At 40.6% G+C, this 24,628-nt stretch overlaps 2 protein-coding genes across 17 annotated transcripts in view; one reads left to right on the forward strand and one right to left on the reverse strand.

Annotated features, from left to right (window-relative positions):
- Nucleotides 1-157: 157 nt before the first annotated feature.
- Nucleotides 158-3,327, forward strand: atp5pf (ATP synthase peripheral stalk subunit F6). The gene is made up of 4 exons (XM_044048182.1): nucleotides 158-240; nucleotides 1,348-1,517; nucleotides 2,942-3,066; nucleotides 3,220-3,327. Exons 2-4 carry the CDS (start codon nucleotides 1,348-1,350, stop codon nucleotides 3,246-3,248), a joined length of 324 nt encoding a protein of 107 aa, XP_043904117.1. The 5' UTR covers nucleotides 158-240; the 3' UTR covers nucleotides 3,249-3,327.
- Nucleotides 3,328-8,316: 4,989 nt separating this feature from the next.
- Nucleotides 8,317-24,628, reverse strand: part of LOC122783304 (peripheral plasma membrane protein CASK) — a 44,783-nt gene continuing 28,471 nt past the window's right edge. The window contains exons 6-29 of one of the 16 annotated variants that reach the window (XM_044048043.1): nucleotides 24,503-24,605; nucleotides 23,386-23,561; nucleotides 22,724-22,846; nucleotides 21,874-21,957; nucleotides 21,626-21,725; nucleotides 20,453-20,469; nucleotides 19,029-19,154; nucleotides 18,567-18,644; nucleotides 17,851-17,931; nucleotides 16,601-16,789; nucleotides 15,825-15,903; nucleotides 15,631-15,716; nucleotides 15,452-15,520; nucleotides 15,298-15,366; nucleotides 15,169-15,204; nucleotides 14,686-14,724; nucleotides 13,819-14,015; nucleotides 13,231-13,346; nucleotides 11,257-11,322; nucleotides 11,066-11,146; nucleotides 10,729-10,985; nucleotides 9,786-9,869; nucleotides 9,540-9,566; nucleotides 8,317-8,590 (exon numbers count right to left, since the gene is read on the reverse strand). In XM_044048043.1, coding sequence (XP_043903978.1) covers nucleotides 8,414-8,590; nucleotides 9,540-9,566; nucleotides 9,786-9,869; nucleotides 10,729-10,985; nucleotides 11,066-11,146; nucleotides 11,257-11,322; nucleotides 13,231-13,346; nucleotides 13,819-14,015; nucleotides 14,686-14,724; nucleotides 15,169-15,204; nucleotides 15,298-15,366; nucleotides 15,452-15,520; nucleotides 15,631-15,716; nucleotides 15,825-15,903; nucleotides 16,601-16,789; nucleotides 17,851-17,931; nucleotides 18,567-18,644; nucleotides 19,029-19,154; nucleotides 20,453-20,469; nucleotides 21,626-21,725; nucleotides 21,874-21,957; nucleotides 22,724-22,846; nucleotides 23,386-23,561; nucleotides 24,503-24,605 — 2,460 coding nt within the window. In that variant the 3' untranslated portion in view covers nucleotides 8,317-8,413. Of the gene's footprint in view, nucleotides 8,591-9,539; nucleotides 9,567-9,785; nucleotides 9,870-10,728; nucleotides 10,986-11,065; nucleotides 11,147-11,256; nucleotides 11,338-13,230; nucleotides 13,347-13,818; nucleotides 14,016-14,685; nucleotides 14,725-15,168; nucleotides 15,205-15,297; nucleotides 15,367-15,451; nucleotides 15,521-15,630; nucleotides 15,717-15,824; nucleotides 15,904-16,600; nucleotides 16,790-17,850; nucleotides 17,932-18,566; nucleotides 18,645-19,028; nucleotides 19,155-20,451; nucleotides 20,470-21,625; nucleotides 21,726-21,873; nucleotides 21,958-22,723; nucleotides 22,847-23,385; nucleotides 23,562-24,502; nucleotides 24,606-24,628 lie in introns of all 16 variants that reach the window. The other 15 variants (XM_044048036.1, XM_044048028.1, XM_044048076.1 and 12 more) reach the window with 15 other exon arrangements.

Below are 24,628 nucleotides of genomic sequence, written 5' to 3' on the forward strand. Positions count from 1 at the left end.
AATATATATTTATATTTGTAAAGTAGCAGAAAAGTGCCGCCACACCTGTCAAATGTTTGTTGAGGTCAGAGAAGTAAAAAAAATCTGCCTGAGATGACCTTACTGCGCAGAGCTGCGCAGAGCTGCGCACCGTGACGTCCGTGAACACTCCCTCCCTTCACGTCGCCTCCAACTTCCCACAATCCACCGCGGCTCCTCCACATTTGGGATCTTGTGCTGTGTTTGAGTGTCAAACCCAAGGTGAGTGTCGTGATTTTAAAGAATCGCCTTTAATTCCACGCAGCCCGTCACTGTGACGCGTTAGTGTAGTTGTTAGTATCGCGGACGTTACTTCAATATTGAACACAGCAGCGCAGCGCTGCGCAAAATAAGCCGTTTTAAAGTGGCGTTCCGCTTCAGCTAAAGTTAGCCTGTTAGCACTGGCTGTTTGTGTCAATGAAACGAAGCGTTTAGCTTAGCAACTTAGCTCCTGCAGCGAAACCAAGTTTTCTGAGTAAACTAAGAGGTTGACATTTGTTTTAAATACATGAATGTGGTGTTAACTGTCAAGTTAGACTCCGTCGACAGCAGCTTGTCTATGCTAAATGTCTTGCAGCAGCTAGAAAGTCATGTCCCTATCGAGGCAACTGTCAACTATCCTCTCGATTCATCGAGTAACCGCTTGTTCATCAGTGTTTGTCAAACCTGGATATAATAATGTGCTCAAATGTCTTGTTTCACTTTCACTTTTAATGATTTCTTTGTTATATGGAGCAAAGAAACTTAATCCTTAATAAAAAAAAAAACACTCAAAGTAATTGATTATTAATTTAGTTGACAATTAATTTAGTCATTGATTGATAATCGTATGTCTATAAAATATACAATTAAAAGGCAAGTTATGTAATTATTTTTCAATAATTATTGAGATCAAAGGATTGATTTGAGCTTGGTGACCTCAGTAGTGAGGAGCTGAACCTCTGGGAGTTTCAAAGATAAATAAACCTAACCGTTAATCCATTAATAACCGATTACTAAATGAATTGTCAACTACTTTGATTATCGATTCATCTGTGAGTGTTTTTCCAATAACTAAAACAAGATTTAAATAATAATGAGCTAATTTAATTTGTATTCACATCTTTTACAAAAAACAGTGACAGAAATGCAGTGAAGGACAGTGTAGGGCTTTTATTTTCTTTAAAGGCAGTCATTTACATGTCAACTTTTTGTCAGTTTTATTTATTTTTTTCAATCCCAACGTCCTCTGTTGTTGTGGGAATGAGACGTGTCTCTCAGATCCACTGTCTGATGATCAAATAACACATTTATCTCTGGAAAACTGTATATTTGTGTCTGCTCCTGCAGATGTCGCTCCACCGTTTGTTTGCACTGTCATCCGTGCTGCGCTCCGCCGTGAGCCTCACTCTGCGCAGGAACATCGGGATCTCCGCCATCGTCTTTAACCGGGCAAAGGAGCTCGACCCAGTCCAGAAACTCTTCCTGGACAAGATCCGTGACTACAACACCAAGAGCAAGTGAGAAGTCACCACTGCTGCCAGAATAGGAGATATCACTTGTTTAATGTGTTGTCAAAAAAGTCATAGTATAGTATGTCGTCCAAAATGAGACAAAAAAGTCATAGTATAGTATGTCGTCAAAATGTCATAGTATAGTATGTCGTCCAAAATCACTCAAAAACATGTATAGTATGAGTCAAAAATGAGACAAAAGTCATGAGTATAATAGGTCCAAAATGAGTCAAAAGTCATAGTATATTATTAGTCCAAAATGAGTCAAAAATTCATATAGTATGTAGGTCAATAAGAGACAAAAGTCATAGTATAGTATGTTGTCAAAAATGAGACAAAAAGTCTGGTATAGTATAATCCCAAAATGAGACAAAAGTCATAGTATATCTCCAAAATGAGTCAAAAAAGTCATAGTATAGTATGTAGATCCCAAAATGAGTCAAAAAAAAAAAGTCATATAGTATAGTATAATAGGTCCAAAATGAGACAAAGTCATAGTATAGTATAATAGTCCCAAAATTAGTCAAAAAGTCATAGTATAGTATGTCCAAATGAGACAATAGTCATAGTATGTCGTCCAAATTAGTCAAAAAGTCATAGTATAGTATGTTGTCAAAATGAGACAAAAAGTCATAGTATAATATGTAGTCCAAAATGAGACAAAGTCATAGTATAGTATGTGGTCAAAATGAGACAAAAAGTCATAGTATGTAGTCAAAATGAGTCAAAAGTCATAGTATGGTAAGTAGGTAAAATGAGACAAAAGTCATAGTATAGTAGTAGGTCAAAATGAGTCAAAAGAATCATAGTATAGTATATAGATCCAAAAATGAGACAAAAGTCATAGTATATTAAGTCAAAATGAGACAAAAAAAGTCATAGTATAGTAATATGTACAAATCCTAAAATTAGTCAAAAAGTCATAGTATAGTATGTTGTCCAAAATGAGACAATAGTCATAGTATAGTATGTTGTCCAAAATGAGACAAAAGTCATAGTATAGTATGTAAGGTCAAAATGAGACAAAATCATAGTATAGTATAATAGGTCAAGAAAATGAGACAAAAAGTCATAGTATAGTATAATAGATCCAAATGAGACAAAAAGTCATAGTATAGTATGTGGTCCAAAATGAGACAAAAAAGTCATAGTAATGTAGGATCCCAAAAATGAGTCAAAAAAGTCAAAGTATAGTATGTTGTCCAAAATGAGTCAAAAAAGTCAAAGTATAGTATGTTGTCCAAAATGAGACAAAAAAGTCATAGTTACTTCATGGGAGTATTGTTTTTGTGTGTGTGTGTGTTTCCGCACGAACCAACAGAGTCTTGTTGTGTGACTGTAGTGAAGTCTGCCATCTTGTTTAGTCTCTTTTCAAACATGTTGTCGTGTTGTTGTTGTTGTTGTTGTTGTTGTTGTTGTTTTGCTCTCAGAGCTTCTGGAGGCATCGTGGAGGCTGGAGCTGCTTACCAGAAGAACGTTTCTGAAGAGGTGACCAAACTGCAGAGGTTATACGGAGGAGGAGACATGGACAAGTTCCCCGACTTCAAATTCCAAGGTGAATTTAAAAAGCTCATCTTTTAATCATGAAAATTGACTTTCTATTAAAGTACGAGAACTTACAAACACAAGGTTAAAGGTTTGTTTTGGTTATAAAATGTGAAAATTGTACCATGTTTATCACTAATAATTTCTTTTTCTTTTCCATCAGAGCCCAAACTTGAGGAAGTGACCAAGTAAAAAAACTGTGTCCATGTTCTTTTTCTCCTACATGTCACCAATATGTAATTGTATTTAATAAAAAGATGGTGGAATTGAACTGTGGTTGTCATTTATCTCATGGGACAATATTATCACACACACGTATGAGGTTGTGAGTTCAAATCTCAGGATGAAGTGAAGATTTTTTTTATTTCAATATTCAAAGTAAACAGTCAGTAGCTCTAAGAAACATGAATAGAACTCTGCTGCTGGGTTCAAATCTTACAAAGAACAACTTGGTTCTTTACTGGACATCACACAAGATTAGAACCCACACTTTCATTCACAGAAGACAACATCAAACACAGGGGACGTGACCTCCAAGGACATTTAGCTCTTTGTGTTTGACATGGACTTGAAACTGTAAGGACGTGAGTTCAGTACCAGGAAAGCTCATGGAGTTTTAGAACCTTATTTATCACCATCACTTGTAACTTACAAGACTAAAGTGTTTATCAAATATATTTGTCTCCCAGACTTTGAATTGAATGTCTAAAGTTCTAGAATTTAGTCCAAAAGGTCAGAACCTCTGTAAATTCACGTTAACAGGAGGCTCGTTTGTTTAGAGCTCTGCTTGGAGGTCGTGAGGTCGTTAGATGTTGCGCTGAGCTTACACTGTCGGTACGATCAACTTCATTTTAAAAGCTCACAATCCTCCAAGGATATAGCTCAGTGAGTTAAACTTTTGTTTTGAAGTCCTGAGGTCGTGAGTTCGATTCTTGACAAACTCACTGAATTTTGAAAAGTAAGAATGCCAAGAAATATGAAGACAAACCTTCAGGACAAATAGCTCAGTCCTTGAGAAGATGACTGGCACTTCTAAGATTATGGGTTCTAATCCCACTGTCAATTCTACTTTTATAAAGAACAAAGACATTTTTAAAGTTCAACGTCCAAACTAAAGATTGAAAGGAGACGAAAAATCCTTCACCGGCAAGGAACTGATGGCATGGTGACAAAACACACAACCACAAATAAGGTTGTGCCGAACAAAGGGTGACAAGTTCAATTCCACGAGAGAGCAGGTTGGTCCCTCAAGTGGGAAGAGTGTCCCACTTCACAAGGTGTCCAACCACAAGAGGGCAGATTTGTCCCTCAAGTGCGGAGATCGTCCCACTTCGCAAGGTGTCCAACCACGAGAGGGCAGATTCGTCCCTCAAATGCGGAGGTCGTCCCACTTCGCAAGGTGTCCTCTCAAAGGTGAGAGGGCAGATCGCCCTCAAATGCGGAGGTCGCCCCACTCTGTGAGAGGGCAGATTCGGAGGTCGCCCCACTGCAAGGTGTCCAACCACAGAGGGCAGAGCCCTCAAAGAGGTCCACTGCAAGGTGTCCAACCAGGGCAGATTCCCTCAAATGCGGAGGTCGTCCCACTCTGCAAGGTGTCCAACCACGAGGGCAGATCACTCAAATGCGGAGGTCGTCCCACTCTGCAAGGTGTCCAACCATGAGAGGGCAGAGTCGTCCCACTTCGCAAGGTGTCAGCCTTGCTCTGAAAAGAGCAGGGGATGTCCCCACAATACTGGTCCCACCCAAAAAGGATTTTTTTTGGACAGAGTAATTTTAAATGTCCATGTTTAGCGGAACAATTTTGGACAAACGCCCGCTTTTGTCCACAATTGTACATTTGTGGACAAAAACAAAATTTGGCGCTTATGGACAATTTTGGACAAAAACGCAAGGGTTGTGGACAATTTTGGACAAAAATGCAAGGGTTTGTCCAAAATTGTACAAAAGGTTTGTCCAAAATTGCTTATGACAATTTTGGAAAACTAAAAGTTTGGACAATTTTGGACAAAAAGGTTTGTCCAAAAGCAAAACGCCTTATGGACAATTTTGGACAAAAACGCAAGGGTTGTGGACAATTTTGGACAAAAATGCAAGGGTTATGGACAATTTTCCAAAAAAAAAAAAAAATCCTTTTCCCCTTTTGAGGACAATTGTGGACAACCCAGCCATGGACAAACCTGCTGTGGTAGAAAAGGTAATTTTGAAGATTCATTGAAGTTTTGGACAGTGAAAATATTCACTCACAAAACGAGGTTTGTGGTCCAGATGTTTCATCACTGCTGCTTAAACATGATGAACACATGAATTAAGACTTCTGTGTGAATGAACTGTCCCTTTAACTGCAGCTGTTAGTGTGTCTTCAGTCATGTGACATGAAGACAAAGTCAGTTTATAATGTTTAAAACGTGGTATTTGCTGTCAAATGTTCAACACCCTGTTTCACCTGTTGTTTTTGAAGTGCTTTATAAATAAAGTTGGACTGGATTGAAAAACTATACTGTATTATACTGTATTGTTTGACAGTATACAATACTATGACATTTTTTAGCACTTTCTTGACTATAAACTACACTGACATTTTAACAACATACTTTACTTTACACATGACGGTATTTGATATTTTGAGGACATTTTCTTCTAAATTTTGAAGACACTAAATGGCTTTTTGACGACATTGACTAAACTATATTGAGATTTGTTGTTAAAACTATGACTTTTCTGGTATTTTTTCATCAAAACTATTTTCAGATGGCATTCATTGACATTTTGAATCTATTGACATCTTCAGGCATTTTGACGACGGACTAAACAATGACTATTTTATATATTTTGTGGATTTTCTTCCCTATGAAACTATGTTGACAACATACTATACTGTATACATTACATTAGTTGACATTTTGAAGACATTTTCTGGCATTTTGACGGCAGACTAAACAATAACGTTTTTTTCTATGTTTTGACTTCAATACATTGACATTTTATCGACATTTCTTGTCTTTTTTGGCATTTGTTTTGCAACAAAACTACTTAGATAACATACACTACTCCATACATTACATTAAATGACATTTCAAAGACGCTATATTGACATTTCCTGGCATTTTGACAACAATTTTTTGGTATTCTTTCCTACGAAACTATTTTGACAACTTGACAGTATTGTCGTCAAAAAAGTCACGGTTAAGCAACTAAACCGTGACTTTTTGTCACATTTATTCCTACATTTTGACAAAGCCCGATGTTAACATATGATTTTGTGACGTCACATGAGCAGCGGCAGGTGTAATCTGAACACCTGTGATCGGATCACGCGGGCCGGAAGTGAACAGCACGCGTAAACACAGCAGATCAGAGACATGTGTGGATCATTTAAAGCAGCATTTACCACAAGTTCGTCCCGCGCTTTCCTCGTCGTGACTGATTCCGTGTCCGTGCGTGTGGAAGGAGAAGACGAAGCCCGCCTCCCGTCGGTAAACACAAAGTGGAACATTTCAAACAGATCGACAGAGAAGGGGAGAACGCAGGAGTGGAATGTACCAAATCACGGAAAGTGCATCATGGTGACGTGAGTTTATGAAATTTAAATTTAAATTTGTTTAACGTTTTTATCGACACGTAGTGTTTTTAATCAACTATATTATTAACTTTTTAAATTAAATTTATTTTAGGTGAATGTAATACACTTCCGTACTCACTCACTTACCCGGTCACATGTGAAATAAAAAAGAAGACACGTTTGTTTACTTTAAACACGTAAAAGGAAATATATTTTTTTAAAAAGAAAATAACAAAAAAATGAAAAGAAAAAAGAACAACAACATTTCATACAGAAGAGCTGCTTTAGTCGTTTTTGCAGAGGTAATTTACACAGGACTTTTAAATGACAACTTTACCTGAAGTGGCACAACAGCAGCAAACAGCACCCACTCTTCTTTTTATGTGTGTGTATTATTATCATTATAATTATTATTATTATGACTCTCGTACCGATCACATGACTGCGTGTGTGCGATGTCGTGCCACGTCTGGTAAAAGCATGAAAACTTCATGTCACATACTGAGCTTCTTTTTTTTTTTTAAAGGTTAATATACACTGGCTCTTGGTAGTTCACTCGTATTTGACGTACGCACCACTGAAACATTTACACACAAAAAAGTTAGTTTTCCTCTCCCCTCATAACAAGAATACGCCTTAATATTTTTTTTTGTTTGTTTTTTTCTTTTAAAGACAACAGTTAACAGTTCCAGAGTGGTGGCTTCCCCTTCCACACACACACGCACACACACACACACAGTCATCATATGAACACTTGTTTTTCATCAGAGAGGGAGGAAGAAGAAGAAGAAGAAGAAGAAAAGCAGTGGCTGTGGCGGCAGCGTCTGCCTGGAAACCAGAGAACCACGGGCGTGCATAGGTGTCACGTCTTCTCCCCGAGGCTCTGATGGAGGCAGTTTATTCTTTCCTTCTTTTCCTCTTTATTCAGAGTCACTTTTTTCTGTGCTTTTTTTTCCACAGCTGATTTTTTTTCTTCCATTTATCGCCGGGGGGAAGAAAAGAGGGATGAAAACGACAAACGGTGAGTTCACACGATGCAGTTCACGTCGTCTTCTTTGTTGTCCTTTTTTGTGCAAACTGAGATGTAAACACAGGTTAGAGGAGGGGACGGGGACAGGGGGACGGTGTGTGTGCTCTCCTTCAACAGACTGACGTACAGGCACAGGAGGACTAAATAAAGGTTCTGTGTGTGGAACGAGGAGAAACTGCCAAGTTTCCTGTGCTTTTACTCTGTTATTTATCTAGTTTTTTACCCTCCCTTAACTTCAGGGAGTTACTTGTTGCCACTCAGCAGCTTCTCGTGCTTCGCCTCGCTTTTAAGGACAGACGGACGGACAGAGGTGGGACATTAGAGGAGGGGGCATGTATAGAGAACCACAGGAAGTGCCTTTAACACACACACACTCACACACACACACACACACACTCACGCACACTGCTTTATGGTCATGCTCGCATCTATTGCCTCCAACGTCCATCGATTAGAAAAGAAAAAGTACAAAATATCTACCACGCGGACTCCGCCCCACCCACTCCAGACCCTTCATCTATTATGAGGACAGAACCATATTCACTTTGTTTTCATCATTATTTATATATATATTTATAGATATGTATATATGTACACAACAATAGGGCCTTTGAGGCGGTGGAGAAGAAGAAGAAGGAAAAAAGAGAGAAGAGTTTCTTCATTTCACCCTCTTTTTGTATCTACAGATGTGTGTGATTCCAACGTGTAGATGAGACGTGATTTCACTAAAGAGTTTAGCATCTGTGCGCTGGGTCAGAGGGAGGTGTGTCAGTAGACCCAGGAGACGGGCACCCACTGTGGGGTGGTGGACACCAGGTCCACGGCCTCCTCCAGCAGGCGGATGGTGTCGTCGATCTCGTTGTTGATGATTGTTTGGTCAAAGTAGTGGGCGTACGTTCCCTGCAGCATCTCCGACTCCTTCTGCAGTCGCTGCAGAGAGTCGTCCTGAGGTTTGGAGGCACGAGAGGAGCAGCTCAGTTACAACGCTCACCATCTCATACACGACAGACACACTTTACACTACACGCTGTAGTACCGCCACGACTCTACACGCTGCGCTTGGTTTTACGTTACCATGCGTACTGACACAGTCGCTGAACTCAAACACCACTCAACGTTAAGCAAAGTCAAATTTGGAACTATAGGTAAAATTGGAAGTAGAAGTCAAATTAGGAGCTAAGTAAAATTTGGAACTATATGTAGATTTTGGAATTAGAAGTAGATTTTGGAATTATAAGTTAAATTTGGAACTATAAGTAAAATTTGGAAGTATACGTAGATTTTGAAATTGGTAGTATTACAAGTTTGGTTTGAATTTGTTGAGGAAAACTGTAAAAACAGCTGGTTGATGATTCTAACTAACAATGATTTTCATCATCGATTCATCTGAGATGAAAATTAAAATGGATGTTTTACTTTGAAATTATGGACATAGGTGTGTCAGACAGAGATTTAGAATGACCAATAGGGCTGCAACTGACCATTATTTAGTTAACATTAATAACTAAATAATCCATAAAATGTCTTAGTTTCTCCATGAACCAAAATGATTCAGTTTTAACCATTTTTTTGTAATATGGAGCAAAGAAAGTGGAAAATAATCTAATTTAAGAAGCTCGTTGCAGCCCTTTTTAACAGTAACTAACTGACTTGAATTATCAATAGAAGCGAGTTTCACGGCTTCATTTAAAATGTAAAACCTAAATTTCAAAAACACCCTTTGCCTCAAATGATCTAGTGTTCAAGTCAGAGGTAAAGTTTGTAAAAATGGGACAACCATGTGTGAAATATCACAAATAACAACAACAACTACAGAGGAGGATGACTGAGGAAGTATGGGAGTTAGAGGGAAATGAACTAGAGCTACACAAACAGAAGCCGTGTCAGTACTTACAGGAAGTTTCCTGCACCACTTTGGAACCTCAAGTGCAAATGAAAACAAGCGTGCCAAAGGAAATACAAACACACGTGAAGCAAACAGAGCACACATGCAGCGAGAGAAACACAAGTGAATTCAACACTCGTACGTTAATGTCAGAGATGAGTTTCTGCTCTCATACTTAACAGCCAGTGTGAATGAGTGAGTGAGGATTCATGAGTCCATGCAGATACGAAGAGAAAGTGTGTGTGTGTTTTGTACCTCAGTCAGGCCGGGGGTGATGGTGGGAGCTGCGATGAAAACGACGTAAGGAGCAAACTCCGCTGTTCTCAGGATCTTTAAAGCCTTTAAACACAGACACACAAGTCAAACAAACTGCAGAAAATCGACATTTCATGGTTGATTCTGATGAATTATGAAGAACCAAAATGTGAAAATGAAGTTGTACAAATTTGATGCTTTTTTCCTCAACTTTTTAAACCACTCACTCTCCCACACCAAACCCCATAGAGAAAATCACTGATTTTAACATCACAGCACACAAGAGTTGTTGATCCACTGCTGCCTCCATCACTGAGTTCAAATGTCTTATTTTGTCAATTTGGTGTTGGAAATCCTTTGTTCAGATTAACCTCATTGACATAAAGTGACCACACGAGGCAGCAGCAGACCAGCAGTTCCTGTGTCTCCGTGAGCTAAAATCACTGATTTTCTCTATGGAGTTTGGTGTGGGAGAGTGAGCTGTTTACAAACTTCAGTTTTCGGTCAAAAACGTGAGTAAAAGCGCTGAACACACTCTTTAGATACCGCAGACTTAAGCAGGTGTAGATTTTATTAGGTGAGTCTTTTGTTAAGTGGCTACAAACAAGGTTTTTCCTCGTTTTCCCACTTGAAAAAGTGAAAACATCTCACATAACAGAAAAATTCAATTTTTCTTTCGACCTTATCTTACTATTTATTAATCTCTCACTTTATTTTGACATTTTTTAAAATTATTTTTCACCTCTAAAGCTTTGTTTTTAATTGTTGTATTTATTTTAATCTTAAATTATTGGAATCCATTATTATTGGATTGCTTCTTGCCTGTCGTCATTAATCTCATCCGTGAAAGCACTGTGTAAACTTTTTAATGGTGCTTTTTAATGTATGGATGAACTGAGACAAATGATGACGAAAACCTTTTATGGACATTCTGTTCAATCACCATGTGTGGTGTGGGTTGCCATAGCGACAGTGGCTCTGGATCATGTGTGGTCACCTGTGGTTCCACGTCCAGGATGGAGATCATCCCCTGCGCGTGGATCTGCCTGATGGTCTCCAGCCTGGTGCCGTACATGGCGTCCTCGTGGCTGCCGTACTCCAGGTAATCGTTGTTGCTGATGTCCTGCATCATCTGGTCGTGGGACACAAAGTAGTAGTTCTTCCCGTTTTCCTCGTCCTTCTTCGGAGGCCGAGTCGTGTCTGGAGCAGAGAGAGGATTGGAGTCAGTCGGGGGGGAATTCATCCGTCAAACGTGAGTATGTGTGTGTGTGTCTGCTTACGTGGGATGGGGTAGGCGAAGCGCTCTGGATGTTTGGTGATGAGCGTGTTCTTGATGTGTCTCCGTCCGACTCCGTGTGCTCCTGAATGAAAACCAAACCTTTTTAAGAAAACATCTTCTTACGCTGGGTGATAAAATATAATAACTACAATAATGATAATCTCTACATTGGTAAAACTTGGATTCACTCACCGAGCAAAACCAGCGTTTTCCTCTTGAACGACGGCACCTTCACCACTTCCTCGTACGTCACCAGGTCTAGTTGGTCAAAGACTGCGGGGACGCGATGAGAAATATTAGGTTTGCACGCGAGTCCAAGTAAAAGGGACAACGTGTAAATACAGATGTTAAAAAGAGAGAGTTGTTTATGTTTGGAGGCTGTTGAGCTGAGATTATATGGGGAGATTAAGATGGATGAATGCTGCGTTCCATTTGTAGTCGGAACTCGGAACTTTCAGTAAACTTTGGACCAAACAAGTACTCCATTAATCAATTGGGGGTGAAGTAACTCCAAATATGAGTTCCAATGTCAATGGAATGCAGCAGCAGAAATCTTAGAAACAACTCTCTGATCATTTCTCATAAAATAATATCATATTTAGCTTAGTGTGCCTAATAATCTGACCAACATACGACTGATGAAAGGGTTTTGTCCCTGTATATCAATTAAAACTCAAATTTTGAGTTAAAATCACATGCAACAGAGATTAAAATATCTTAAGGAAGTATTCAAATCTGCATTTTTGTACAATCAATCAGATTATTATTATTTTAACCTTCATTTAACCAGGTAGGAATTTTTAATGAGATGAAACATCAATTTTATAGAGCAGGGAGTTATAACTCATCATGGCGAGGGACTTTTTCACAATAATTGTGAAAAGTTGTGACTAAGATAATTGTAATTTTACTGAATAATTGTAAAACAAGGTGCTTTAAACTCACTTAAAAGTATTATTTTGGTCATAAACCAACATTTTCTTGATTCTTTCGTCAACATTTTTATATGAAAAACAAGATTATTGTAAATCTTGAGGTCCTGGGATGACTGTGGAGCTGAGGTGCCCCCTTGTGGCTCATGACGGCATTGTCAAGTCACTCACATAAAACATAATATAAAAGGTCACCACGGTTTACTTATTTTGAGCGATTCTATGCGATTAAATCACACATCCAGTTCCTAATCTGACAAACGAGAGCAGCTGGTTAACAACGTTTCCCTAGCAACAGCAACCAATGATTCCAGAGTCAAAGAGACAAGAGGAAGAGGATGAAGGTGACAAAAGCAAAGAGAGGAAGGAAGGAAGAAAAACACAGAAGCTGGACATCAGCTGTCTGGAGTTACTTACATGCAGCCATATCATTGGGTAAGAGACAGCATGAAATATGGACAGAGGGCGGGAGTGCAAGGGTTAATAAAACCACATCATCATCATCATCATCGTCATCGACAAAAGGAGACAAATCAAAGACACAGAAGCACATTTTGTAACATTGACAAAGTGTAAATTTACAACAGTGTTAGTCACTGAAATAAAAGAGGCGGCAGGAGGAGGAGGAGGAGGAGGAGGAACAAAGCGAGCAGCTCTTCACACAAACACTGGACACTGTTAACACATTTGTTTGTTTTCTCTGCTTTGAATTTCACCTCACTGAGCGTTTAAAGGTGCAGTATACAACATTCTGCCTCACAAGTTTTCTTCTTCACTGACAGTTGAACCGGTTAATAAATCGCAGTCAGTTCATTATTAATAATAAATGATACAGACACTGTTACGTGTCAATTATGTTAACAACAATAATAGACTCATGAAATAAATCCATTTTCTTTTCCCTGCACTTGCTGACATTAGTTTGTAGTACACGTGCACCCTCTGCTGGTACACATGCTTAACTGCACAGCATGTGAAGTCAGCAAAAGTGACACAAATAAAAAGGAAAAGACAAGAAAATCTAAGTAATTGATTAATTTACATTTGTAGTTTACAAAGATTTGATTTTAATAAAAAACAGTTTTCAGCTGATACCCTTGGGCTTCCGTAGCACCACATGCTAACTTCAGACACATTCACTAAACTGCGACGACTCGTGGCGCTCAAGTATTGCATATTGGACCTTTAAATGAAAGATAAATTGTAGTGTGTTGGGCTACGTTTGCCGTCTTACCTGCGTTGTGCTTGGCCAGGTATTTGTCTTTGTACTGTTTCTTCTTCTTGCCGAACCAGGTGCAGCTGGCCTGCTGCTCCTGCTTGGTCTTCTCCATGGCTATACACGCCACACGCCTGCAAATACAAACAAATATCAAGTTTAACTTTTCTTCAAATGTAACATATTTTAAATGTCATGACCGTGAGAACCCTGTTATGTCCCGACACAGCAAAAATAGTTGAAATTGTTCATATTTTTGGCCTAAAAAGACAAAAATAACCTTGACACGAAAGTTTTGCACAAAAAATAGAACTGTAATACCATAATAACATATTACAAATGCAAATAGAAGAAGATATATGTATGAATTCTTAAAGTCAGCTTCATCGAGTAAAAGAAAACTAATTTTAAGTAAACAATGATTAGTACAAATTTCTTACATTTTGGCCAATTTTGTCTCATTTTTGGGCCTGTTTTTCCTCATTTTTAGGCACATAACAGTTTGAAAGTGGCTAGATTTACTAGCCAAACAAGTTTTAAGGATATTTGGCTGTTTCTGTAGTGAATAATGCTACTTCCATGATGTTGTCTGTATTTTCCACTCACCACTCCTGCAGTTCAGGAGACGGGATGAGTCCGGCCGTGCCGTTCTTGGTGTTCTCCAGCTTTCCCTGCCACCAGTTGTGGTCGTCCTTGGAGATGATCTGGATGATGTCACCCACCCTGAAGCGAATGCCGGCCTCCTTACACGGTATGAGGTCATCTTTGGCCGGGTCGTACTCGAACTGAGCACGGACGTAAATCTGTCGGGGAGGGGGGGGCAGGACAGCGAGAGTTTGGTGGAGAAATATCAGATTGTTTTTCTTCCTTTTTAAATGCATCAAGATTGGTTTTTGAAAGACTGGACTGGGAAAAGAAACGTGAAATCTGATCCAGACCACATTTGGAGGTGGTTTGAAATAAGATAAATCAGATTTCTACGTTAAGAAAAACATCAAAATCGGAGAGGGGATAGTAAAGAAGTGTTCAATCATGCTGCAGAGGAAAGCAAAGGCGGCTGTGACTACAGCAAGAAAAACAGCCACAAAAAAAACCCATTTGATTGTCAACAAAAAAATCAAGATTTCCCTGCAGTCTGAACGTAGCCTTTAGATGCAAACACTTGTGTTGAGAACACGTGGGGAGGAAAATGACTGGAGAAGCTGCTAAAGTGAAGCAGGAGAGAGCACAGACTGAAATACATCAAAAGCAGACAAAGCGCTGTTTCCCTTCTGCGTCGTTTCCACTTTACAGACGACTTTACGTCTTGTTTCTGTGTGTGTGTGTGTGTGTGTGTGTTAGATGAGGCCTGGACGGACAACATGGGATTCAGACGTCACTATGACAGGGGAAACCGGACTCATGGCGAGGGGGTGGGAGGGGGGGTGAGCGGGGGATCTACTTCTACAGAGGGTCCACGTAGAGACGTCTTACCTTGATGGACAATTTGTCCTTGATGGTAGGTCTGGAGATCTATGGGGTTGAGAGCATCACACACACACTTACACATATATCATGCAGTAGAAAATGTTGGGGGTTAAAAAACAAAAGAGCGGGAGGGCACGGTGGGGGGGGCGTGATGTCGGACCCACAACTGGATGCTCTGTTGTGCTTTGGAGCCCAAAGAGTGAGGAAAATGAGTTTAAAACCAAAATGCTTTGGGTCTGGACTGTGGTGGAGGAATTAAAGAAATGTGACAGTTTTATTTTGCCTCTATACTTCCTCTACAATGGCAGACAAGAGTTAAGGCCTGACGTTGAGGAGAAAATAAACAGAATGGGAAAGGACAAACACACTCATGCAGATATGGACGTGTTGGGACGAGTGTTAGTCGGTTAATTCAAAGCAAAAGGAAGGAGCGGGACAGTTCAAGTGAGGAGGGGTGAGGTCGCCACGTGGACGAGGAGGAAACCTCACCTGACGGCCTTTGGGCTGAATAGTCGACGGTAAGTCCTGGGGGTGGAGACAGGAGAGGTGTGTTTAAGGATTTGTGACTCAGTTTCAATCCTGAATGTTGTGATGTGATCTGTGTGTTAAGACTCATACCAGGATGGAGCTGGTGACGCTCGCGTGACCATTCGCGGGCGACTGTTGGGAAACATCTGGAGACTCTTTCTGCAACAAGAAAACACCATTTTTGAATTATTTTGTATATTCTGGTGTAATAAAACACAAACGGGGCGTGTTTTTGTTCCCGTACCTCACAAGGAATGGACTGAGACCTGTAACTGGGCACAATCTTGAAGGTGATGCTCCCTCTCATCTCTCTCTGTACAAAAACAAGAAACAAAAGCAAAGTGATAGCGTTTTAAGATCCTGATTGATCCAAACACAGAGGAAGAAACAAAGAGAGAAAAAGTAACCTCCTGTCTGACGTACCAGCATCTTTTGGAGTTGCTCTACTGTCTGATTGGCGACGCTGATGCCATTAATCTCCCGAATCTCGTCTCCAACGTGCAAGGTCCCTGAAGTGGAGGAATAATGAATGAATGAATGAATGACACCTACAAAGACCAACTCTCTCTATTTAAATAGTTAAATATGGAGACATGTTAGCGTGGTGTGGTGCGTACCTTGTCGATGGATCATGCCACCGTGCATGATGCGGGCCACGATGCAGTGGTTGAGCTCGTTCATCTTCAGAGTGATGCCCTGCAAAAGAGACAAATGAGAAGGTCAACAGAGCTCACGTCACATGAAGAATGAACCGCACACGGGCCGGTTTCAAGGTCAAAGTGATCACTGAGCAATTTAAATCCACGGAGATCGAGCAATACGACGCAAAAACCTCACAGACTGAATATATATCTGATCCGTACAATATCAGGCTGCAGTTGAGGGGAAATTTAAAGGTCTAGTGTTAAAGAATTAGACAGGAAAAGAATAGGGAAGGGTGAGGTTGAGAGCTGTAACACACAACTTCACCAGTAGATGTTGCTAAATCCTCCTTTGACTCACAACAATTGTGCCCCTAACTTTGTCAAATAAAATAAAGGGATTTATTGATGTCACAGTGTGTCTAAAAATACAGTAAAGCTTTACATACACACATTTTAACATCAGTAATATTTCCCCTTAACTTCAGCGTCGTAGATTCTCATCCCTGCATCTTCTACACTCTCGCCTCTCCTATCCACCGTCTTCACGTTTTATGAAAACAGCCGGTGTAGTGACAGGTTACCTGTCATGTTGCCAAGTGCATATGCTGCTGGTTATTTATGTATGTAAGGACGTGAACAGGCTGACAAAAATCCCGTCAGATGCAGCAAACACCATCAATAAAACCATGTGTGACAAGCCTACAACGGTCAACAACAGAGCGAGAGTCGCCTGAATTCCGCGTACGCACCATGGGCTCGTCGGTGTTCTTCTGAAACTGGACCAGACGGACCCTGGTGACGTTCTCCAGGTCCATGTCCCCGTTGGTGCTGTCCGGGGAGTCTCCGTTCAGGTACGGTGAAGTGGGCGGGGGAGTCACCCTCAGCGCCTCGTCGCTGTAGACCTCGTGGGCCACGACATCGTGAGTCTGCAGCAGAGCCTGGAGGGTAAACACACACACACACACACGTTAAGACTGTACGGCCTTCACGCTTTCTCAACTCACTCAGCAGTGTGTATTCCTCTTTTGATTGATTTTATTCACACTGTGCTTTCAAAACATCAGATTGATAAAAAAAAAAACAAAAAAAAAAACATTTCAATAGTTGTAACGTTGAGGAATAACTGAGATAAATTGGCTAAAATCTCAGGTTTTCTGGAAGGTAAAACACAGCAACTACCAAATAAAACAAAAACTTAAAACACATCACACCGAAGAGGAGACTTCATGTGATTACACACACTTTATCACCGTGAGTGCGTGGATTACACTAATCTTCCTCTTTGGCTTCTAATCATGTCACCGACACGCTGCGCGGGTCTCACAACAAACACATTTGCCAAATCATCACATCTGCTTGATCGCGGCGTCAGAACACACACAATTCATTTGAATCACAAATCAAACCACGACGAACTAAATCATTCATGTTCTGGTGCCGCGTGCTAAAGCCCTTCACACCTGTTCACTGCTTAAGCCTGTGGCGAGGTGACAAAACGAGACGGTCGGAGGTCAGAGAGCAGGACGGGCTTACGGGATTGACCCAAACCTGAAGTGTGACAGCTCTGCGGAACTCCTCGTTATCATACAAACGGATCGGAAGCAATGAAAAAACCAAGTCCAGTCTCGCTGGAATATCCAACAGCGCAGCCACCAAAGCAAAACACGCTCCTTTAGATGCAACAAAACCAGATTCTACCTTTATATAAAATGTAATGCAGCACCTCAGAGTTCTTCTGCCTCCATTTCCGTCTCAATGAGTTCCTCTTATGTCACCGTGGTCACCGCAGAAGTGAGTATACATCTACACTGAAATCGTTCAGCGGTTTTCTTTGTACCCGTGTCTGCTCCGCTCTCTCTGCCCGAGCGCTCGACCAGCTCAGGTCCTAAGCAGCTTTGAGGTGGAGGGAGTTATGTGGACGGTGAACCTGTGACACCATGGACTGACGGACGTAATCTAATGTTATTCAGTCACATACTGTATAAACTGAATGTCTCACCATGAAGTGAGGCTGTGTGAGGATCCTCCTGAGCTCCTTGGCCTCCATGTTCTCTGGATAACAGGAAATGGTTTCCAGTACCTGGTGAGGAAAGACGACAAAACGTTCAAGAGATGTGGATTTATATCCTAGACTATAAATACAGATGGGGCCAAAATTAAACACATTAAACAAGAATGGGCAATATAGAGTGTCTTATCCTTTTTTTCAATCAATCTGATGAAAAAATAATGATTTTCTGAGCAAAAAGTACTACAAATGTTTAAAATTGATTTGAATTTGTGAAATTTGGAAGTACGTCACAGTTCAAAGTTCACGTTTTTATGAACAAAAAGGAAAGAAAAACAGTCAATTTTTGTGACTTCTGCACAATTATTGGTACTTAAATCACGACTAAAAATACAATATAAAATGAATCATAACACACCTGGCGGTGTGACCTATAAACACACACCGCCAGGATGTCCATATAAGGAGTTGCGTATCATTACCAGGTTGCACCTGTGCCGCATGAGCACCAAGGGTTAACACAAGTGGACTAAAGTGTTCATAAATGACAGCATATCACTTCAGTGGCAGGAGAAGAGAATCACCTTCTTGTTTACACTGGCACAAGCATGCCCAGTGAACCTGAATGGTCATGTGATTATAGGTGTAAGGATGCAGATTAATTCCTAAATGTGGATTATATTATATTTTCTTATGAGTGTCCTCACCTCTTTTGCTCTCTGCACTCCATCACTGGGAGGATTCCTGATCTGAGGAGACGACCTGGTGTTGATTTTGTCATAAAGCTGAAACAACAAACAACAAACGTATATTTTAAACCAGGCACGTTATTCTCAAACCCGAACACGCAGGAAAAAAAGGACATTAAAAGAACACATTCAAAGTAGAATTTTATCCAAGCGTGTCCCAATAATCAGCCGCTTCATTTATAAAACACTGGAAGTTGTGTCTAAAAATTCATAATGAAATCAATAAAACCAGCATAGTAAGAAAGAAATTCATAAAAGCAAGCAAACTTCATTATATTACTTTAACACCTGTATGTCTTTTAGAAATCAGGTTATTTTTCACGTCACTTCAGTATGTGGCCGACTCTTGCCCCATCCTGACATCTACTGGACACTTTTGTCATTACAGAGCAGACTGCGTCGTTACTGTAGTGTCCTTACGTCGAGCAGAGTGTGCAGGTGTTGATCCTGGAAGACGCTGTGCAGGAAGTCCATGTCTTTCTCACTGCAGTCCGTCAACGCGTGGATCTCCTCCAGGCTGTCCAGGACCTGCGATACTGCCCCTGTACAAACACGCACACATGTTTACACTCTGGCGTACATGTAACGTGGGAATTACAACACACACACACACACACACACAAACATTCACAAGCACAACAAGCAGTCCCTGCAAACACGACATGAAGTGCAAACACTGGACACGACAGACAGACAGACAGACACAAAAAGAAACGACAAAAAAATTACAAAGAAAATAGTCACAGTCACGATAGAAAAACACTGAGAACCATTTAAACCCCTGTACCTGCTGCATCGCCCACACATGCAGCAAAACCAGAGAAACAGCGACACATGGCATCAATACAACATCAGAGCAAAGTCACTTCAGTAAGTCAGGGTGGTCGATGGATTAAAATGCCAAAATTTTAAAAGATAAAATGTAAAAATATGATGCGGAATGAGTATAAAAAAAAAAAAAAGGCTGCATTTACACTGCACTCTAATTCTTTTAACTATACTGTTGTGATGACCTGCTACTATATTATCTTTTTAAAATGTGACTTCATATCTGATCTCTGCAGAGGAAAACCACTGTGGGCTCCACTGGTGACATGAAAATGGTTAGTGGGCAGAAGTGAAAGTGGTGTTTCTGTGAAATTAAATAAGGTATGAAACCTCCACTCGTTTGAGGCCTCTCCAACTTCACTGCACAGGCTGAGGGAATTACATTTGTGTCAATAATTTCAACAACACTTATTAAGAAGCAAATAAAATATTGAATTTTAGTGTTTGAAAATACCATAGTACCACTAGTACAATACTAGTTCCATAAGTCATGTGATAGTAGCTAATGTTTGTGTTTACGTCCTATTTTTTAAGAAAACACAAGTCACGCTGACAGAGGAATATGTGATTTTTCCGCTTAAAATGTAGACGCAGACGCACAAATCTGATTCGTATCCGATTTATTTCTAGTAAATGCAGCCTTAGTTTATTTAAAAAAAAAAATCACATTAATATCAGATTTGATTCAAGTATTTCTGATGAGGAGAAGTGACATGTTGAGATGAGGATGCCATGATGAGAAAAGTTCAGTTCAGGAACAAGGGGATTAAATAATAATCCACACATGAAACGTTTTAAAGTGTACTGAATAAGAGGAAAAGGATCCAGGTAACTGTAATGATGAAGATGCACGTGAACATTATATAAAAACTGGACGTGTTTGGAGTAAAAAAGCATATTCATGGGAGACAGAGGAGAAAAGAGATGAAGCAAACAAGCAAACTAAACAACTAGTGACGATGTCATGATGAAATCACACGTCAAGAGTCTACGGGTGGGGAGGAGGGATACGTACTTTCAGCAGCTAGCAGTCCTACAGACAGCACAGCAGTGGACATAACAACACCAAAGAAAGAGAGGCTGAGATTAGAGAAGGTTTACGGCCACAACAGAGTTCAACACCTCACGAGGAGAGGAAATAAAAAAACAACAAAAGAGAGGAGGGAGAAAATAAAGAGCTGGCAGGAAAGGAAGGAAGGGAAATCAGCAGCAGCATGAAAGCTTCGACTGCACTACACACGTGTCAGTTTGTCCGGCGTCTGACGGCAAACCAGTCACCAGGAAACCATGAGTGCAACAGACTGAGCGCGTCAGCAGAAACAACACACGGTGCATGCTGCTATATTTATAACTGAGCAGACAGTGTGAATGTTGTTTCATCTGAAAATTAGCCTCGTCACACTGGAATCACAGTTTCACTGAATAAAACATCTCTACACCGTGTCTGCCTCTTTTTCGGACAGCTAGACGGCTTTTTTTTAGATGGCTGGAAACTGCGATTTCTAAACTGCGTCTTCCCCACTGCACCAAACTCCATAGAGAAAATCAGCGATTTTACGTCACAGCACACAGGAGTTGTTGATCCACCGCTGCCTCCATCGGTATATTCAATAGTGTTATTTTGTCACTTTGTATTCATGATCCTTCATTGTGATTTAGCCCAGTGACACAAACTTGACAAATGACGCAGCAGCAGACCTGCAGCTCCTGTGTCCCTGTGAGCTAAAAACGCCACTTTTCTCTATGGACTCTGGTGCGGTCGAATCATCCGTCTACAAAATTCGGTTTCCTATTGGAAAAGGGTTGTCTAACAATGAAATGGAGCTAGAACATGTGCCTTAAAGATGAGGACATGAGAAGTTTCTTTATGTCGGTGGCATCTTTTTACCAGGTAGAGCCAGCAGCCTTCTTATCAATAGGAAGTGAAAGTGCAAGGCTGAGACAGGGAAGCGAAGCTGTTGGGAAACAAGTGTGTTAAAACAGAGGAAATCCTGCGCAGACAGCTGGGGAGGACAGTGACAGAGACACCAGAATAGAAACACGAGAAGAGAATAGAAACTTGACTAGAAAGTGAACGTCCTTTATGGTGCAGATACATGCAGCGATGTCTCATCTCTGAACTCTCGTGACACACGGTAGTCTTCCGAGAATATTTGACCATCCTCTCCTCCTCCGTGTGTGTGATTTACCTGAGGAGGTGGGGTCATCTGTGAAGTCATGGAGCTCCTCTGGTGGGTCTCCATAGTAGGAGTTAAACTTGTGGCTGGAAACAGCGGCCAGGACTGCACCCTGAGACACAAAGATATCATCAGATAACATTGAGAGGTGTATGTCTTATTTTATGCAGCTGAATGTTGTGATGGGGAGGGGGGGAAGTGACACTTCCTCTAATTTCTGATTGTTATTCTCCACTTTTGAGCATCAGCACTGCTCTAACCTTCAGCTTCCTCCTGGCGTTGAACTTCCTCAGCTGCTCCACAGTTTCGGGCAGGTGGATTTTGTAGGCGTACCTGTCCCTCTCCTACACACACACACACACACACAAAATAAATACCTCCATGAACACAAGTAGAAACTTTGAACACTAATTTTAGCACCGTCAGAGAACGGATGTGAAAACTGAGGCCCAGTTCCAAGCAGAAAGAAGAGGTGTTGAGTCGACACCCGGCGTTTAAAAGGTCATTCAAACACCAACGTCACATGAAAATACTAGATTTGTATAGTGTATTTTTACTATTTTTCCGTCATTTTTCGCCATTCCAAGCTAAAAAAGGAACAAAATAGTCATCAAAAGAATAAACTTTACTTAAAAATAACACGTTGAAGGAAGACTTTAAAATATGGTACATTATTTTACATTACTAATGCATTTACTACCTGTTTATGAATGCTTTAACTATTTACTATTAAGCTTTAATCACTTTCATTGATTAACATTTATTAAAGGTTTCTGTGTCTGTAAAGTGGAAAATTTGCATTAAATAATCATCACTTAACTATAATTAAGGGTTACTTAAGCATACCTTACCTTACAGAGTACATAACAAGCATTACATTACAAGTATTATCTTAAATATTAACAACAGTTAATAAATGCTTATTATGTTCTTGTATAATATGTTACCGTTGAATCTTGTATGAATTCATACCTTAATTAACCTGCATAACATGATGAAAGGGTTAGCAACTGTAAATATATTGCTTTTAAAGGAGTAAGCAAAGGAGAAAGCCCATAAAATGATGTGGCCGTGCAGGGATATAAACTAAAATTATGAGTGAGCGCTCGCCTTCAGCCATGGATGATTGAGAGCCTCATAGACGGTGATTCTCTCGGCAGGATCCAGCATCAGCATGCGTCTCACCAGGTCTTTGGCGCTCTCTGAGATGTGGGCCCACTGGCGGGGGTTCATCTGGACGAGAACACACACACACACACACACAGATAAATACACACAGACAGACACTGTAGTAACTGTTGGAATGATCCGTAAAAAGGCTCTATTTTTCATTATTTATATAAAAATGTCACAGTCTATGAGGCTTTTTCTCGGCGGAGGTTTCAATTCGGCGGCAGCTTGACGGACGAAACCCCCCTCCCCGGCGTTATCCATCACGCCGCCTGCAGAGAGTGCATCTGCTGTAGATTTGTGCGGCAAGCAGAAAATCCATCCTCTCAGCCGAAAACACTTGACATTTATCGAAGCGGCGTCTCAACATCTACTGCTCACACTCTACCATTTGTCATCACCTCTCTCTCTGACTTTTACTTGGCAACAGGCAGGAGCAAGAAGAACACAATGTGTCACTGATTCAACTGACTGTTTGAATATTTTTGATGAATCAGTGTGTTTTCAGAACCTCAAAAACAAAACTATTCCATTCACTGCCATGTGGCGCAAAGAAACTGGGGAAATATTGACATTTAAGAGACTGAAAAAAAAACATTTACCTTGTACTTTCCCTTGATGATGGCCTCAAACAGCCGCTCCTTGGTGCCGTAGAAGGGCAGGCAGCCGGACAGCAGGATGAAGAGGATGACTCCACATCCCCACACGTCCACAGGTTTACCGTACGGCTCCCGCTTCACCACCTCAGGGGCCATGAAGTGAGGAGTCCCCACTCGACCTGATGACAGAAGACACAGAATGTTTTTTCAGTCTTCGTCTGTTGGCGTCTCCTCAGGGATCGCCACAGCGCCAACCAATGGCAGGGGCTGAAATGAGTCCTGGCAGGAATTTGTGTGAGGAACCTATTGTTTATCCTTCAGATTATTGTCACATATGTGACGTTGCGGTCATTTTTGAGGGGGTTAACGTGCATAAAAACTCTTGAACCTTTGCATGGAGGTCAGGTCTGGTGAAAATGCAATATAGAACCTCCCTCAACTCAACAGGAAGTCGGCCACTTTGAATTTGGGCATCCATGTTGTCGATATGCACCCAACATACCGACATAAGGGCACTATGATGACTAACCCTAATTATTATTATTATTATTATTATTATTATTATTTATGCCTGACATGAGTCTCCCTGTGTATCTGGGCTTTGGGAGTGGCACTAGCAGTGATAAGCTTTTTTTTTAATATGTTTTATTGAGCAACAACCATACAAAGTGTACACAATGTAGAACAATGCTTAAAACAGTGCTCACATGTTTTCTTCCACCCCCCCTTAAAACAGAAAAAACAGAGGTGTGACAAGTGACTATATAAACTCAACTTGACTATATCTGGTAATCTGTCAGCCAAAGATGCAGAAATGTTTCTACAGTCAGTGTCTGCAGAAATTACAAAGAGTTTTAAGCCCCAATATAATTTACAATAAATGAATGAACCATCCATTTACTAACAGTTTCAAGTCTGACACAAAACTGTGAGTTTCTACTGGCTTCAGTCCAACACAGTTGTTTTTTCATCTTTCAAACTTCTAATCTGCATTTTGTGATGCATTTATGTGAAATTATTCCCAATATCCAACCCAATGATTTTGATCCATTTCGGACAGATACCGAGTATCACATCAGCTCCTTCCTACATGTATATACAAGTAGGGTGTATGCTGTACCTCCAGCTACTAATCCAGACTCTCCCAGCTGTATCGCCACTCCAAACCCTCCCAGCTTCACGGGAGCGGAGTTTTCCTTGGAGGCCAACAGCACACAGTGAGGCTGCAGAAGAGAAGAGAGAGGGT

This window comes from Solea senegalensis, linkage group LG2, assembly GCF_019176455.1.
Source record: "Solea senegalensis isolate Sse05_10M linkage group LG2, IFAPA_SoseM_1, whole genome shotgun sequence".
Taxonomy (NCBI): Eukaryota; Metazoa; Chordata; class Actinopteri; order Pleuronectiformes; family Soleidae; genus Solea; species Solea senegalensis.